General features: G+C 33.1%; 1 protein-coding gene across 1 annotated transcript; it reads right to left on the reverse strand.

Moving 5' to 3' along the window:
* Positions 1-12613: 12613 nt before the first annotated feature.
* LOC110714626 (transcription factor bHLH19-like) lies at positions 12614-18034 on the reverse strand. The gene is made up of 6 exons (XM_021893179.1): positions 18031-18034; positions 16159-16273; positions 15997-16062; positions 15251-15266; positions 13230-13484; positions 12614-13028 (listed from the first exon to the last, which is right to left on the reverse strand). The coding sequence occupies exons 1-6, from the start codon at positions 18032-18034 to the stop codon at positions 12945-12947; spliced, it is 540 nt and encodes a 179-aa protein (XP_021748871.1). The 3' UTR covers positions 12614-12944.
* Between the last annotated feature and the right edge of the window lie 205 nt (positions 18035-18239).

Raw genomic sequence — 18239 nt, forward strand, 5'->3', positions numbered from 1 at the left:
CTTATTTCCCCGCGTTCAGCCACCTTGGTTGATTTTTGGGTGATTTATTTTGGTAATTTGTATTTTTAATTATCACTCCTAAATCTATTATTTTTCCTTGATTCTTATTTCCCATCTCCTAAATATTTGATCATCTTATTTTCCTATCTTTTGTCATCCTTGATTATTCCCCAAGCAAAGCTATTTGCTATATTTATTTTTCATGACAACATACTTTTCATAAATTAATTATTTCTTAGTCACCTTAATATTAAACTTTTCATAATTCTTTAGCTCTCTTCTCCAAGTAATTTCCTTAATTCTTTTTACCATAATTCTTCTTACATTCTCCTACCATAATTCTTGCATGAGTTAGGCTATAAATACCCCTTAAATCATAGCTAAACACTCACACCAAATTCTCTAATTTCTCTCTTAATTTCTCTCTAATTCTCCTCTCTTCTTCTTGTTCCCTTGCGCCGCCACCACCACAAATCACCACCTCCACCGTTGGCTGCCGTTTGCCGCCGACGCTGACCAACACCGCCGCCGGCAGACGCCAGCTGCCGCCCCCTTTGCCAGCACCTCTCTTCTCCTTTTTCCTTGGTTTTCTACCTCTTCTTCTTCTCTTCTCTTATTTAGTTAATTATTATTATTATGAGGGATTTATAAAAATTATTATGAGTAGTTTTAATTAAATAAAATTAGATTTTTATTCAAGTTTATGAAAAAACATTTATAAGGTTCATGTACATATAGTTGGGGGTTTTATTTTAATTGTTGTGATTATTTGTTAGCCTTATATTAATTAAGGTTATATTTATTTGTAGGGTGTGTTTGATCAAAGTTCTTGAAGTCCTATTTTGTGTTGCTAGCAAGGATCAAAGGTACGTATAGGTGGCTAGATACCTTTGAAATTGACTTGATTGAATAAGCATGTTTTATATAATTTTTATGGTGATTGAATTAAATTGAATTGAATTATGATTTATGAATTAAAAGCATGTTTAAAGAATTGATTTTGATAAATAAATTGAGGATTGATTTTTATATCATGTTTTGAATAAATTATTTATCATGTTTTAAAAAGGTTTGAGTTTTAAAGAATGTTGAATTATATAAAAAGGAGGTTTGAAATTGTTTTATCTTAAAGATTGGAATTATGGGTTTAAAGAGGAATTATTTATCAAAAGCTTTACAAGCATGAGCATTATATTAATCTCACTATGCGGATTCATTGAATACTATGGACTTTATATGACCTAGTCTTTTCTCAAACATAGCCTTTCAACATAAAGATACTAGCTTAGGGGGTGTGTACACTTAGAGAGGAATTGGGATTTTGAAAAGAATTGATTTTTAATAATCACTATTATTGAATTATTGAGTTATTAGAATTATATTTGAGTATATTGAGAATTGATTTTTAAATCATGAGTTTGGAGTTATTTAATTAATTATTGGAATTGGTTTTAAAAGCATGTTGCTAATAAATTGAATTTACTTATCTTGCACTTATCGTACTTAGCATATTTTGCTAATCCGTATTTCTTATTTGTTTTAGTTTGCCATGTTTGCCTTAATGGTAAGCAGTGTTGACTATTTTCAGGTGGAGTCAACAAATGAGTATTTTGGGAGTCCCTGGATATGCTTCACCTAGACCTAGAAATGTTGGTCTTGTTTTTATTTTGAGTACTCATAACATTAGTTACTATTTTTATTAAGTATCAATAAAGAAAGAGTTTGATTTTCCGCTACGAAGTTGTAGTTTTAATTAGAAGTTTGAGTAGCCTTGCGTAATCACGCGGTGGTAATACGCCTAAGTCTATTCTACGATATAATTATACGTATTATACTGGTATTTCCGTAGAGGGAGATTTGGGGGTGTTACACACTCCTTTTAGAGAGCTGTCCACCGTGTACCTGTTAGGGAACACCTCATGAACCTGTTAGGGATTATGCTCCGGCATTCGTGGGAAAGCCTACCGAAAGTTCCTTCTAGATCTCGTTGGAGAATACCTTCAGGTTCCTTCGTGGTTTTGTTCTCGTGGGAGAACATGCTTTAGGTTCATTCATTCTCTCTTGTTCCTCTTGAAGTCTTCTATGTTCAAATCCATTGACTTCACCTAAGTCAGTTCCTGTCTTCACATAAACACTTAACAGAACATTAGATTGAAGTTTGTTTGTCATAAACAAACTTCAAGTAAGAGAACTAATTAAATTTAAAACCACGTAAATACTCCTACATATATACGACTCATGTATGCATAGATAGGGTACTTACCTCATGAAGCTAACATATGCAAACATCTATTTACATAGTTACCTTTATGGTTCCTTCGCCATCATCATGCTTATCAACCATAAATCATCATTGTTCTGGTTCCTTCTATTTCTTATCATATACTGCTTAAGTTCCTTATATACATATACTTATCATTGCTCAGGTTCCTTGTATCTTGTCCCGAGCATAACTTGTTCTTTCTATACACAACTTAACAAACACGTTAGATAGATAATCACCATGAGTTTATAATCATCAAAACCTAATTACTCAATAGTGATTGTCTTGGATTGATTAATGTAATTAAGTCACGAGAAATAGGGAGTAGTTTTATCCACCTTGTTTTGGATGATATTTATCATGTTAGTAGTTTGGTTGATTCCATTAGTTGGAGTTTTGTGAATAGGGAGGGTAATAAAGTTGCCAATGAGCTTGCACATCGCATGCCTTGGACAATAGGATAACAAATTTGGCTTTTGAGCTTCCCCGATTGTATTGTTTCTTTTCTGAATTCTGACCTTAATGAAAGTTAGTAGCCCTCGTTGTTAGGTTCACAAGTAATTCTAGAACAAGAAGTACTTTAACAATTGTGGGAACAAAACCTAACTATGTATAATTGATAATGAATTATACAAACAACCAAATACAATTCAATGTATTACAACCAAACACCAATTCATCAAAGTAATACAGAAAAACACAAAGAAAACACTAGTTGTGAAAGATATGTTACTTGCCTCTACTCCAAGCTATTATATCCAACATGAACATGAGAAATCGGTAACCACTTAAGTCTCAATCCTTGATACACTGACTTAGGCGTATGAATACATTCCTAAAGAGTTTAATTTCCCCCACAATGGTGCTTGGGTTTGATCCGGAAATACTCTTTGAGATACAAAAGTCAGCCCAATTGTTCTTTGCACTAAGAACAAATTGATGATAAAATGATTCACAAGAAAGACTAAAATCAAGAAGATTTATCACAAAAGATTGCAAGTTTTTTGAGAGAAAGATGGAGAAATTTACTTAGGGAGAATTGCAGAGAAAAAAGTTCTGTATTTCTTTCGAAATAACTTCATCCTATATAATAGGATCAACCACCGTATAAAACCGCAAAACTGCAAGAAGCGCGGGCGCGGGCGCTCCACAAGGAGGAGCGGGCGCTCCTCAATGTGGAGCGGGCGCTCCTATAGTAGGAGCGGGCGCTCCTATAGTAGGAGCGGGCGCTCCTCTTCCAACTTTCTGATTTTCCATAAAGTTGACGCGATTTTAGCGCGGTTTAGGCGCGGGTCGCGCCATGCCATGGCGCGGGCGCGCCTCCAAACTTTTCCTGAATTTCCAGAAACTCATCGCGGTTTATGCGCGATTTTGTCGCGGGTCGCGCCTAGCTGGCGCGAGCGCAATTCAGAAGCGCGAACGCTCCTCCGACACTCTAAATTATCAACAATCCTCCCCCATTTAGAGTGTCTTCTTTATTCATTCTCCAAATCTATCATTTAGCCACATCTTATGCATCAATGTTAATGTCCCTTCGGATTGAATTAACACCTAGTACAACACACTTAACGATGATCATATCCCATGCTTCCATATGGATTGAATCACACGGATATATCCAACCATTCGAAGGTGAAGCACACATAAGATAAATCGAATCATTCATCACTTGACACTTTTAAACAGCCATGTGTCCGTATCTATCATAAGTTTATCGAAGTCTATATGTCCTTTTAGACTTTTTGAAGCGGATAAACTTCGAACTTATATAGGTAGGTTCTCATATACGTAATTGTGCCCTTGTGACAAGACACTTACATTTAGAGCTTCTCAACTCTAAACCTTTGAGAACTTTTAATTGACGCTACCTCATACATCACAAGTACCATAGCAATATGGGTCATTAAAAATTGCTAACAAACATCAAAATTGTGATTCAACCACAATGAATCTAAGACTTGATGTTTCTTCAAGCGTTAGATTGGGTTTCACAAGTTTGTGTTTTTGGACATAGACCCATTCCATTCATAGCAAATATGATGGAATGTCTTGGCATTGCCTTGGTAAAGCAATCCGCCAAATTCATCTTTGTTGGAACATAGTCAAGACTTATGACCCCATCATAGATAAGCTCTTTCACTAGGCTATGCCTTAGTGAAATATGCCGAGACTTACCATTGTACACTTGACTATAAGCCTTTATCAATGCCGAATTGGAATCACAATGGATTGCCACCAGTGGCATTGGCTTTGGCAATAAAGGCAACTCTATCATGAGATTCCTCAACCACTCAGCTTCTTTACTAGCTAATGCAAGAGCTATAAACTCTGCTGCCATAGTGGAATTAGCGATGCAAGTTTGTTTCTTGGAAGACCATGAAATGGCACCTCCTCCAAACATGAATACCCAACAACTTACAGAAGAGTCATCCTCTTTGTAGGTGATCCAACTAGCATCAGAATACCCTTCTAAAACCGAAGGAAATCCACTATAAGCTAGACCATAGTCTAATGTACCCTTAAGGTACCTCAAGACTCTCCTTATTGCAAACCAATGTTGTGTACCCGGATTACTAGTATATCTACTTAGTTTTCCCACAGCCAATGCAATATCTGGTCTTGTACTAGTCATGGCATACATCAAGGATCCAATTATCCTTGAATATTCCAATTGGGAAATTGTTTTCCTCGAATTCTTAACCAATTTGACATTTGGTTCCATGGGGGTGTTCACGGGACACTTATCAAACATGTTGAACTGTTTGATCATCTTCTCAACATAGTGAGATTGACTTAAAATAAGTCTTCCATTGTCCCGAATTATCTTGATGCCCAATATGACATCCGCCTCCCCCAAATCCTTCATCTGAAAAGATGAGGATAAGAATTCCTTGGTCAATTCTACTTGTTGTAGACTTGTACCAAAGATAAGCATATCATCAACATATAGACAAATGATGACACCATGACCTTTGTCATCAAATTTTCTATATATACACTTATCAGCTTGATTCACCTTGAATCCAAAAGACAAAATTGTGTCATCAAATTTTCGATGCCACTGTTTTGGTGCTTGTTTAAGTCCATACAATGACTTAACCAATTTACACACCTTATCTTCTTGTCCTTCCAAAACAAACTCTTCGGGTTGTTTCATGTACACTTCTTCCTCTAGATCTCCATAAAGGAATGCCGTTTTGACATCCATTTGATGGATTACTAGATTATATACCGAAGCCATTGCAATTAACACCTTATCGAGGTTATTCTTGCAACCGGTGCATAGGTGTCAAAATAATCAACACCATGCTTTTGCCTAAAGCCTTGGATAACCAATCTGGCTTTAAATTTCACTATGGAGCCATCCGGTCTCCTTTTCCTAGTGAAAATCCACTTGCAACCAAGAGGTTTGCAACTGGAAGGTAAATCCTCTAAGACCCAAGTGTTATTTCCCATGATGGAATCCATCTCATCATTTATAGCCTCTTTCCAAAATGCACTATCTTGGGAAGATATTGCTTCACTATAAGTTTTTGGGTCACTATCCACATTGAAACAATATGGAGTAGTGGAACTAAGGACATCCCTAGATCCTTCAACCAAATAAATTATGAAGTCATCTAGGGGATTCCTAATTTTCCTTTCTCTAGTACTTCTCCTTAATTGAGGAGTTTCAACATTCTTATTATTGAATGTACTTTCATGAGTTTCAAGTTGATCATTCAACTCTACTATCTCCCTATCATTGGCACTAATTTGTAGATCTTTCGGTCTACTCATTGATGAAAATCGGTTTTCATCAAAAATTGCATCTCTTGACTCTATAACTGAATGAACAAATATATATAGTCATTTTGTTCTATTACATAGAACATATAGGTTTTGCTATGCTCAGCATACCCTATAAATATGCAATCTAAGGCCCTTTCACCGAGCTTTCTTTTCTTGTTGCCGGGCAATCTTACGACTGCCCTACAACCCCAAACCTTGAGATACTTCAAGTTTGGCTTTCTCTTGTACCAAAGTTCATAAGGAGTAGATTATTTTCCCTTTGTGGGAACTCGGTTAAGAATGTGACATGCTGTCAACATAGCTTCACCCCAGAACCCTTCACTCAAACCTGAGTAAGACAACATGGAATTAACCATTTCTTCTAGGGTTCATTTTTCCTTTCAGCTACACCATTTGATTGTGGTGCATAACCAGCTGTAGTCTCATGAATTATACCCAAATATTGGAAATAACTTGGATCATAGTATTCCTCTCCCTTATCAGTTCTAGTTGTCTTAATAAATGAATCTACTTGCAATTCTACTTCCCTTTTATAAATATCAAACTTGATTAAAGCTTCATCTTTGGAATGCAAAAGATACACGTAACAAAATCTAGAATAGTCATCTATAAAAGTAACCATGTATCTTTTGTTCCCCAAAGAAGGCGTACTATGAAAATCACACAAGTCACTATGGATTAGTTCTAAAATGTTAGAACTTCTCTCAACTCTCTTAAATGGAGTTCTAGTGATCTTGTTCAACATGCAAGTAGAACACTTATTAGGAGAAATATCACAACATGGAATCAACTCTTGTTTGGACATGAAAAGCATTTTATTATAATTCACATGTCCTAATATAGAATGCCACAAGTCAAACAAATTTAAAACAACATGATTATCACTTGCATCAACATTCAAACAAACATCATCAAATCCATACATGTCTTTCAAAGAAAGCTTAAATAATCCATTACATAAATAACAACGACCTATGAAACTTGTTCCTCTAGTAATAATACACCTATTAGCTTCAAACACTAATTTATAGCCAAGACTATTCAGGGAAGGCCCCGATACAAGATTCCTACTAATATCCGGAGCATACAACACATCCCTAAGAATGATTGCATTCCCTGAACTAAACATTAGTTCTACTTGTCCTCTACCAAGGACCTTGATGGTTGAATTGTTTCCCATAAAGAGATCTTCTCCATCACCAACCTTGTGAAAGGTTTTGAACCAATGCCTCATCTTGCATACATGCCTTGAAGCCCCCGAATCCATCCACCATGAGTCATCATCCTGCACCATAAAAATGTTAGGATCCGTTGCATTTAAATCCAAACCGGAATTAAATTCAACCTCATGAATTGGATTACCTTTGGTGGGTTGGTCCTTGCTAGTACTAGCATGACCCTCCTTGGCTTTCTCCATCCTTTTCTTGAAAGAAAAACAGTCCTTCTTGCGGTGACCAACTTTACCGCATTCCCAACAAGCAAACTTGTTATTGTTTGCTTGCTTCTTGGACTTTCCCTTGAAAGAGGTATTATACTTCCTCTTTCCACTAGTGGAAGCACTAGTTTTTCCTTCCTCTACCAAATTAATGGTAGATGAGCTAGGATTCCCCTCCTTAGCACTTTCCATGGCTCTTATCCCTTCTTCAACTTGAAGATGGGTGGCCAACTCGGACAAAGACATGTCCTCTTTCTTGTGTTTAAGCTCATGCTTAACACTTTTCCAACTAGCAGGCAACTTGTCAATTATACTTGAAACAACAAACAATTCATCCATAGAAATACCATATTGTTTTAAGTTCCCATAGATTCGTTGTAATTCATGAAATTGGTCCATTATGGATCGACCATCAACAAACTTATAATTATTAAAATTACTTACTAAAAACTTCTTACTTGAAGCATCTTCAGCCATATATTTGCCTTCTAAGGACTCCCAAAGCTCCTTAGCCGACTCCACATTTTGATACACATCAAAAAGATCATCTTCCATACCATTCAAAATATGACCACGACAAATAAAGTCATCGTTGTCCCATTTTGACATTTCCCGAACATTTTCCAAGGATTCTTTCTCATGTTCACTAGGCCTTGGAGTACTAATGACATAGGCTACTTTCAAAGATGTAAGAAGAAAGTACATCTTCTTCTTCCATCTCCGAAACTCCACACCATCAAACTTCTTTTCACAAAATTTATGGTCAAATCTTTCACACTAGACATGCTTGATTACTTATAAAAGTTAAACTCTTTAGATTGTTAGGTTCACAAGTAATTCTAGAACAAGAAGTACTTTAACAATTGTGGGAACAAAACCTAACTATGTATAATTGATAATGAATTATACAAACAACCAAATACAATTCAATGTATTACAACCAAACACCAATTTATCAAAGTAATACAGAAAAACACAAAGAAAACACTAGTTGTGAAAGATATGTTACTTGCCTCTACTCCAAGCTATTATATCCAACATGAACATGAGAAATCGGTGACCACTTAAGTCTCAGTCCTTGATACACTGACTTAGGCGTATGAATACATTCCTAAAGAGTTTAATTTCCCCCACAATGGTGCTTGGGTTTGATCCGGAAATACTCTTTGAGATACAAAAGTCAGCCCAATTGTTCTTTGCACTAAGAACAAATTGATGATAAAATGATTCACAAGAAAGACTAAAATCAAGAAGATTTCTCACAAAAGATTGCAAGTTTTTTGAGAGAAAGATGGAGAAATTTACTTAGGGAGAATTGCAGAGAAAAAAGTTCTGTATTTCTTTCGAAACAACTTCATCCTATATAATAGGATCAACCGTCGTATAAAACCGCAAAACAGCAAGAAGCGCGGGCGCGTGTGAAGAGGCGCGGGCGCTCCTCAATGTGGAGCGGCGCTCCTATAGTAGGAGCGGCGCTCCTATAGTAGGAGCGGGCGCTCCTATAGTAGGAGCGGGCGCTCCTCTTCTGAAATCTCAACTTTCTGATTTTCCAGAAAGTTGACGCGATTTTAGCGCGGTTTAGGCGCGGGTCGCGCCATGCCATGGCGCGGGCGCGCCTCCAAACTTTTCCAGAATTTCCAGAAACTCATCGCGGTTTATGCGCGGTTTTGTCGCGGGTCGCGCCTAGCTGGCGCGAGCGCGATTCAGAAGCACAAGCGCTCCTCCGACACTCTAAATTATCAACACTCGTTGGGGCTTTTCTTCCAAAAAAAAAAAAGTGTTTCTAATATGTGTCACGTGACACCCTTCATATGTATTAGAAATATGTCACATCATCGTAACATCACCTTTCTCATGTACTACATGTCACATCATCCATTCTATATTTATAAACATTTTTCAATGGTAATAAAATTGTTTATCACAAGGTTTAAACACAAGACCAATAAGAAATGAATCAATATTCTTAACATGCATGCTATCTTTTAACTATGTTACATAGTGTAAAATATCAATCTGAGAGTGCTTATTTACTACCTTCGTTTCATATTATTTGCAACTTTGAAATATTTTATATCTCACAAATAATACCCCCAAACTTATAAATAATATAAAATGGAGGTAGTATTAGTTTCATAGTTATTAGCAACAAAATAAGCCTAGCCGATGGTTGACTTTTACATTACCAACTTACCTATGAATTTTGAAATGTGTATTGTTTTGTATACACCATTCTTATTCAAAAGGAGTTAACACAACTGGAAGGTACTAAGTTAACAAAAGTTGCAAATTAGGTACTCATTACGTTTCGTAATATTCGCAATACCTTTATTTTTACATGCGTTTCATAATAATTGCAACACTTCCTTATTTAGTTAGGATCCACTATTATTTTATCATTTCTCTCTCCTACCAACCACTTACACTACTTTTTTATTTATTTATTATTTCTCTCTCATACTAATAATTAAATATATTCCAACTAACAATACTTTATATTATAAAATTCGCCTTTTGGTATCCACCCTATAATTTTAATTTCCTAAAACTTTGTGCCACATATAGTGTTGCGATTATTGCGAAATAGAGAGAGTACTAATATTTGAGAAGTTACAAATAAGAAACTGAGCTGGTGATCAGAGGTAATATTTCTGGTCATTATTACTTGTTTAGCTAGGTATATGTATTTTCCTTCTATAAAACATAAATTTTTTTAATTTTTATTTTTATTTTTTTCTCTAAACATATAGTGTTACAAATTAAGATTTTTGATGCGAAATCTTTATGTCATTGTCTTCTTGTTTTACAGAGATTTGCGACAATGGTTTCTGAGGCTGATTCAATCTCAATCCAAATGAAAAATAGTCATAGTGATTTTAGTAGTAACCACTAACCAGCACAAATGGTAGAAATCCATTGAAGAGTCTGGGAAATTATCAACTGGGACGAAGAATTTTTTTTTTCAGTAAACCTGTGTTTAAGTTCATTTGTAACCAAGATGTCTAAAAAATGGAGGTGGCGTTGTTATATGAAATGGGTTGGAAATACTTTGAAGAATTTCTAGGATATTCAGTCGATTAAGCTCGCGCTCCTCTGCCACGGCGGCGAAATCGAGATCAACAAGAACATTCCATTGTAAAATGGGAAGCTAATTTGGGAAAGAGTCGGAGATGTGCGCAATTTGAGGGGTATTAGCACTAAAGCCAATTATGGACTTTGAACTTTGATGATCAATATGAGTAAGCTTTGGTTAACCTTTATGATTGACGAAATTCGTCAAACTAATGGCATTATTGCATTATTGAAGAACAGTACTCGACGTCACCTCATGAATGAAGATAACGACTGTCGTTACTCCACCGACACCACCATTAAAACTCCCTCCATTGAAAAGCTTCCTGCTTCTTCCTCCATTGAAGCTTCCCCGACCTCGACCACCATTGAAACTTTCGACCTCGACCACCATTGAGGCTTCCCCATCTCGACCACCATTGAAGCTTCCTGACACCAACACCATTGAACTATTGAAGCTTCCTTGATCTCCACCTACCTTCCCCGATCTTGTTTAAATAAATGAAATATTTCTCTTGTACATGTATGTCAATGTAATACTTTGATTGATAATATCTTTAATTATAACAATTGAATATTAATAAACTATTCATTTGGATAATTCTTACAAGTACCCACAACACTATATTTATTTTTATATATAAATTACAAACATTAGTCAAAGTAAATTAAATGAACAGTGTAAAAAGTCAAAACGTTTCCTTTATTTGAACACGGAGGTGACATTAGGTAGGAGTGACCATGCCCTCCATTGAAACTCCCTCAATTGAACTTGTTTTTGAAGTGATGTCGGCGGCATAGAGAGAGGAGATGGGAGATGACAATGATTGTGGTGATGAAGAAGTGTCAAAAATTTTGGAGTTGCAGCACCATTGTTGAGTTAGAGGAGTGAGGAGAGAAAAGGTTGGATAGAGAAAGTAGTAGCCTAGGAAAGGGGAAAGAGGAAGGAAGATGATGAACTAATTTAACAGGGTAAAAAAGCAAGCCACTATAATTAAATTTTTAAAAATATCCCAAATAATTGATGAAAAAGTCAATTTTACCTTCATAATTAACATATTATGTCAATCATAAAAATTAACTTGTATTTCCTCCCTCAATATTAGGACAATTGGTCAATATCACCTCTTTCAAACTTCAGTGTTGATGATTGAATTTCCATTTCACGACCTAGTGTTATTAATTCAATGTAGGGTTTTTCTAATGTGAATTGACTATTTTTTTTTTTTTTTTTGACAGGTTGTACTAATTTATTAGCTTATACCATTACCAATGGCAGAATTTTGCTATTCATATTCTTAATCGAAAAAGGTTTCTTTAATGGAGAGAAAGCTCTCAAGTTGCTTTAATGGAGGATTAGTGTACTTGCAATTAAGATTTTTAGTTTTTTTATGTCTTGCTTTAAGTGTGTTAGAATTTTATTTATATTTTTTTTTTTTTTTTTTTTTTTTTTTTGCAATGAATTCCAAACTTCAATACCTTCATTTATTTTTATCAGACAATCTAATTTCTTTTTTTTTCTTTTTTTTTAGCTTACTTTTACCGGTTGATCAATTGTACAAGATAATTTGGGAAGGTCACCTGTTTCACTACCTTGTTTAATTTGCAACTTCCCAAACATCAGTTGCTCATCTGCAACTTTTTGTTAATTTCAATACCTTGTATTTGTATTAACTCTTTTCAAAAGGCATGCCTGTAAATATATAATTCAAATATAGCTCATATTTTGAAAAGCACTAGCAAGCTAAAAGGTCAATCAATTGGTATTTTAACATGCGATTCTTTGAAAAATAGTAGCTCATGGTTTGCCATTTGCAGCATTTTTATTAATTAGTTTCCTGATGTCCTGAATATTGTAGCCTTATTATTCCTCATTCCTCAAAATCACGCTTATTATAAATCATTCGCTCTATATAGAGCAAAATTTGCATAGTGTTATCATGATTAATCAACAGCTATCCCAAACAAACATATTTACTACACCGCATCCCCACCAGTTTTAGATAAAAAAAAAAAAAAAAAAAAGAAAGTGTTATGTAAGAAATGAAAAGTAACAATATAACAAGTGCTACATTAATTACTCAAAGATTACATACTTAAGAGTTAAGACGATTAAAGATAACGTGTCAAAGGTTTCCATCATACACTTTCAAAAGTGTTATAAAAGATCGAGTTTATGTAGCGCATATATATATATATGTATATATACATATATATATACATATATATAATCCACTAAAGTGTTACATATTATATATAAATAGTAACACTTTCAAGTCTCAACCACTATGTTACATTATTTGGATGTAAAAGACATCTTAGATCGTTCGTCAACCTTTCATTGTTGCCTATACCATACATTTTCCGTGTTATTTATGGTCCTTAGTGTTCAGGGCTAGCTACAACAAGAGCCAAGCGAAGAGTTTTAGTAAGATCTTTCAAATTCTGGTTGAAACCATTTTCCATCTGCATATATAAATCAAAATCAAATTAAAAGTGTAAAGTTTTGTCTATGTTAGATTTTCTCACACTATGAAAACAGCTAGTACTAATTAATATAATTTTTTTTCCTATACAATACATGGTCTAGTTGTTCGTTGTACTAATAGATAAGATATTGGTAATAATTTGTAACAAAAGGAAATGGAAGAAAGTCTGAATGATTACCTGTGCAACGATGGTAATATCCATGGTCGTATTCTCGATAGGAATCATGCTAAAAGTAACAACACTGAAATCATACTTCTCTAGCTCTTCAATGATAGTCGTCAAAATCCCTTTTCGTTTCTCACAATAGACATTCAAGAGGATCTTCTTGTCGAGTACCTTTAACGCGATTTCTGGTAGTGTAGTATCAAGATTGGCACCACTAACGTCGATGGTGGCTGTGTTATTTTCATCTTCTTTACTACGTTTCGCAAACTATATATATGAAACATAAGGGAAAAAGTTTTTAAAAAATCAGAAAATGAAGAGAGAAATTACTTTATCTAAAAAACATCTAGCAAAATTAGGGCTATCTTTAATTTTACTCATAGAGCTCGGATAGTCAGATTAATTACATGTTTATCTTTCAATTTGCTATGTATAAACATTAAGCGATATAAAACCCATGGTCTATATCAACCTATAATTTTGCCAATGCATTATGATGTGCTTTACTCTTGTAGTCTTGCACATACTCTATAGTCTATAGTACTTCGTATTAGGGTTCGATTGAGGTTATTTTTAATAGCTTAGAATCATGGCTAATTGGCTATAACCAGTAAAAATTGGACACAAAACATATTATATTATACTATGGGTTAAGATAGAAAATGAGTGAAAATGTGTACATATTGATTTATCATGTAATAAGACAGGTAAAGTCTATATTAAAAGATAGATACTCCGTACTTGCTAAAAATGTATAAAAAAAAAGATAATTTTGTTGTATAGAGACTTGACTGAAAAGTGTTAAGAACTTTCGAAAATAGGCAATGAGTACTTAGTTAAAAAATATTGGACTCCTATATTTTTTATTTTTTTTTTTTAAACATATTGGACTCCTACTTTATTGAACTCCAACTACTTAAAATAATTGTGCAACACTTGATCAGACTTGATTTTACCTGCGTGAACTAAGGTCTCGTTTGTTGTATATGGGAAGTAGATTCCCATATGCAATTAAAATTCATGAGAAATTAGAATTCATAGAAAATAAATGTTATAATTTTGTTTGGTTGACATAAAGGAATTTGTAATTCTCATGAATATACTTCCTATGATTTGGTTGGTTAACATTATGTAATTCTCATATATTATAAGAACCTTTCCCAATTATAGAGGGTAAGAAAGTAATTTCATCCCACCTTTTCCAATTTTAGAGGGGGTAAAAAAGGGTAAGAATGTAATTTCATGCAAAAATAAACAAGGAAAAATTGATTGATCAAGATATAGTGGGGTAATTAAATTCCTATATTTTGTAGGAATTCTCATTTTCCAAGTAATTTCCACTTCCCACATAAGTGTTAACCAAACAACTCATAAATGCACTTCCTATAAATTTGTATTACCCCCATTACAAATGTGCAACCAAATAAAGTCTGAGAATCATTGTATATTTTTTAAAAATAATGAGAATATAATGACTTTTCCGCAACAACATAGCGGTGAATGTAATTTACTGTATAATTAATGGGTTGAAATATCGTTTTGGTCAGTTGGGTAATATACGTATTCTCTTGAATTATTTGCATATTAACTCATATAATCATATTTTTGACACTTAAAAAATTCTCGTAGAAATAAGATGAGCGTTTCAAAATCCTAAGACAGTATGATCTATAAGAACTCAGAAGCTTCCGAACAGACCAAATCAATCCGCTTGAAGTATCATTCTAGTTATATTACAACAAATAAAATGCGAGGGGCCTTGATTTTACACAATTATCTTAGCAATTTTGTATATAAAAAAAATAATTATATAGTAACATTTCATCAATTCATTTAAATTTTTTTTTTTTTTTTTTAAATGTAAGAAAAATAAACATTAAAAAGTCCTCCTCACGAGGGGAATTCCTAATGTAGTATTTCTATTTACTTAGTATTCCAAATATCAACTTCTATAATTTATACAATACATAGTATTTATATTTAAATACGTAGTATATATAAATACTCCCTCCATTTCTGAAAGTTCGACTCACTTTGCAATTGCGCGGCCTGCAATGAACATTTTTTGTCATGAATAAATCTGGTTGTGTATAAGTGAAATTTGTAAAAAGTTGATATTTAGATTATTAATAATTAGGGGAATCTAATATGATTTCACATGCTAATTTATTTATATTGTATAGCTTATAAAATATGGTCAAAGTTATTTTATTTTGACCACATGAATAATAAGTGAGTCGAACTTTCAGAAACGGAGGTAGTATATGAGTTTTAAGAAAGTAGTTACTATATTAATAACCAAATTAAAGTTATGTGTTGGCGTGTGAAATATCAAACTAACTAATTCAACTAACAAGAAACGGAATACGTTTAGTCACAACTATATCATAATACGAGATAATAAGCATCCTATGTTTTATGTTGTTGCTGATATAGAGGAAAGAGATGAGAGAAGTGATGGTGGTTATACAAAAATAAGTATCAATGACTGTTTGCAAAGGCTGGACACCCAATTTATTTATTTGTATTTTGGTTCAACGTTATAAACAGAAAGCTTCTAACAGAAGAAAACTAATTAAATGGAAATTGGAAAACATCAACCATTTCACATATATTGAGCAAAAGATCATCAACAATAATATACTTTTCGGTCTTGATTATACCGTTGGTGATTCAAATTACACTATTAACATGACTATAAAGTGCAAAATAAGGAAGAAAAACTTTCTTAGAAACTAATAAAAATCTAAAGTATCCAACAAAATGAAACAAGACTTACTCGTCGGCATCCTTCCATTTTAAATCTCCAGGTAAATAATTAACTAGTCTTCCTGTTTTCTGCAAGCTAAGTCAAATTAAAAATCTAATAATATATTAAAAACAGAAACAAAACAAGAACATAATATAAATCTCAATGAAAAGAGGGGAAAATTAGTTGTACCTACGTAAGCTTAAGGATATGAGTGTATAGAGGTTTTTGGGAAGAGTTGGAAAAAAATGTAATTCATTCAAGATTTTCAGTTTCTTGTTATATAGGTGTATGTAGGTGTAGCTTCCTAAATTTTATTAAATTTTTTATTTAAAGTATTTTAAAGCTAATTTAATTGTTCAGTATCACTATAGTTTTTTCAGTTTAAAAGTCATACTATATGTCATACAAATAATGCTAGTAAAAAATTAGTAAAACATATCTCAAAAAACAACAGTTTAACCTATTGCATATTTGCATTATTGATTATTTAGTAAACCAACAAGATAATGAATATCACTTTTCCCGGTTTTAAAAAAAAAAAACCTATCCGTCTCCTCTCTTTTTTCTCTCTAGGGTTTTTTTTTTAAAAAAAAAGTGTTTCATAGGCCGGAAATAGCCAAATTTTCCCAAAAATTTAGCTATTTCCGACCCTTTTTCATTAGTTTCCTTATGTTTTTGTTATTAAATTCAATAAAACTACACGTTTTGAAGGTTCTAAGTACCCCTATAGTGGGTTTGAGTGTACTAAGTGTCCCTATAGTGGGCTTTGTTTTAGTTGTAGTTTTGTTTTTTGTGTTTAGTATGGTACAAGTTGTTTCATGGGTAAAGATTTGTGCGGGATCGAAAAAGAGATTAATCCTTCGATTGTAATCAGATGAATAAAACGAAAATTTTCTTCACGACTACAACAGATCGAGAGACCCCTTGTCGAAGAAGACTGTAAATCACAGCGATATGAAAGAGAGTATGAAAAATGTACGATTTGCAACAACGATCGTAGCTCTGCTGAAAGGAAATTTTTTTTTATTCAATTGTCATGTATTTATTAGATATAAATCTCTTTATAGATTTCGCATGACTTTTTATTTATGGATCAATCTTTATTAAAAAAAAAAAAAAAAAAAAAAACAAACTTTTAATATATAATAGCTATTACTACTTCTCATTTCTTTATATTCTTTAAACATTTATTTTTCACTCTATCCAAAACCTCAATTTGACAATATTGTATATACTGCGTATTTGTGTAATATATATATATATATATATATATATATATATATATATATATATATATATATATATATATATATAATCATGTACAAAAATAAGTTAAGCTATTGTACTAAAAAATTTACATTATTTTCCTAGTAAATTATCATAATGAATTTTTTGGAAATGAGGGAATGCAAAAATTCAAGTAGAAAATAAATTTATAAAGACCATTTGTTTTACAATGTTTGACTCATTTTTTATTTTGACGTCTTTCTAAAACATTGACTTAATTTTTTTATAATCAATTTATTTAAGGGTACCGCTATATGCAGCCCTAAGGGTTGTATATAAGTAATATATTTCTTTTTTTAAGTATTAAGTTGGGAATTTATCGACATTCACGAGTAAATCGGTGTAGTAAATGTTTATTTATTGTCTATTCTTTCCACTTTTAGCTTCTTATATGCTGCACTCTTCCTTTATTTAATTTAAAGACGAAATAATCCAATATTTTAAGATCCGCCATTGATTTTTGGTAAATACCTTATATAAAGTACTACTACTTTAACTTTATGACTTTTTCTCTATGATTGGCCACATCATGTGGTCGGGGTTATTTATCCAAGGGTTTACTTATTTAGAGGTTACTTAATCGGTCAAGGGTTACTTAATTTTGAGTTTACAAAGTCGGTTAGCGCGTTTTCTGTGTGAGAATATATAACCTCTGACCGACCGAGTAACCCCAAAATTAGTAACCGCAAAATAAGTAACCCCAACCACATATAAAAATTTGTGTGTGTGTGTTTTTTTTTATTGATTAATCTTTTTATCTATTTTTACATTCACCCATATTTATATCCTATCTAAATTACGTTATTAAAATTCTATTTTTTGATGTAACTTGATTTTTTTTTTTAATGAAATCTTACCTTGTTTCAAAAAAAAGAAAAAAAAATCTATTTTTTGAAAATAACACAATTTTCGAAATATTTCTAAGTGATTCGCACACACTTAATTTTTCCAAATAGTGTTTCATCAGACTTAGGCCCTGTTCA

Source organism: Chenopodium quinoa, unplaced genomic scaffold (assembly GCF_001683475.1).
Source record: "Chenopodium quinoa cultivar QQ74 unplaced genomic scaffold, ASM168347v1, whole genome shotgun sequence".
NCBI classification, from domain to species: domain Eukaryota; kingdom Viridiplantae; phylum Streptophyta; class Magnoliopsida; order Caryophyllales; family Amaranthaceae; genus Chenopodium; species Chenopodium quinoa.

Coding starts and splice junctions, on each gene's coding strand:
- LOC110714626 (XM_021893179.1), bottom strand. Junction 16,063..16,158: donor ATATCCTTAAGCTTACGTAG/GTACAACTAATT, acceptor AATTTGACTTAG/CTTGCAGAAAACAGGAAGAC. Junction 13,029..13,229: donor ATATTACCATCGTTGCACAG/GTAATCATTCAG, acceptor TTATATATGCAG/ATGGAAAATGGTTTCAACCA.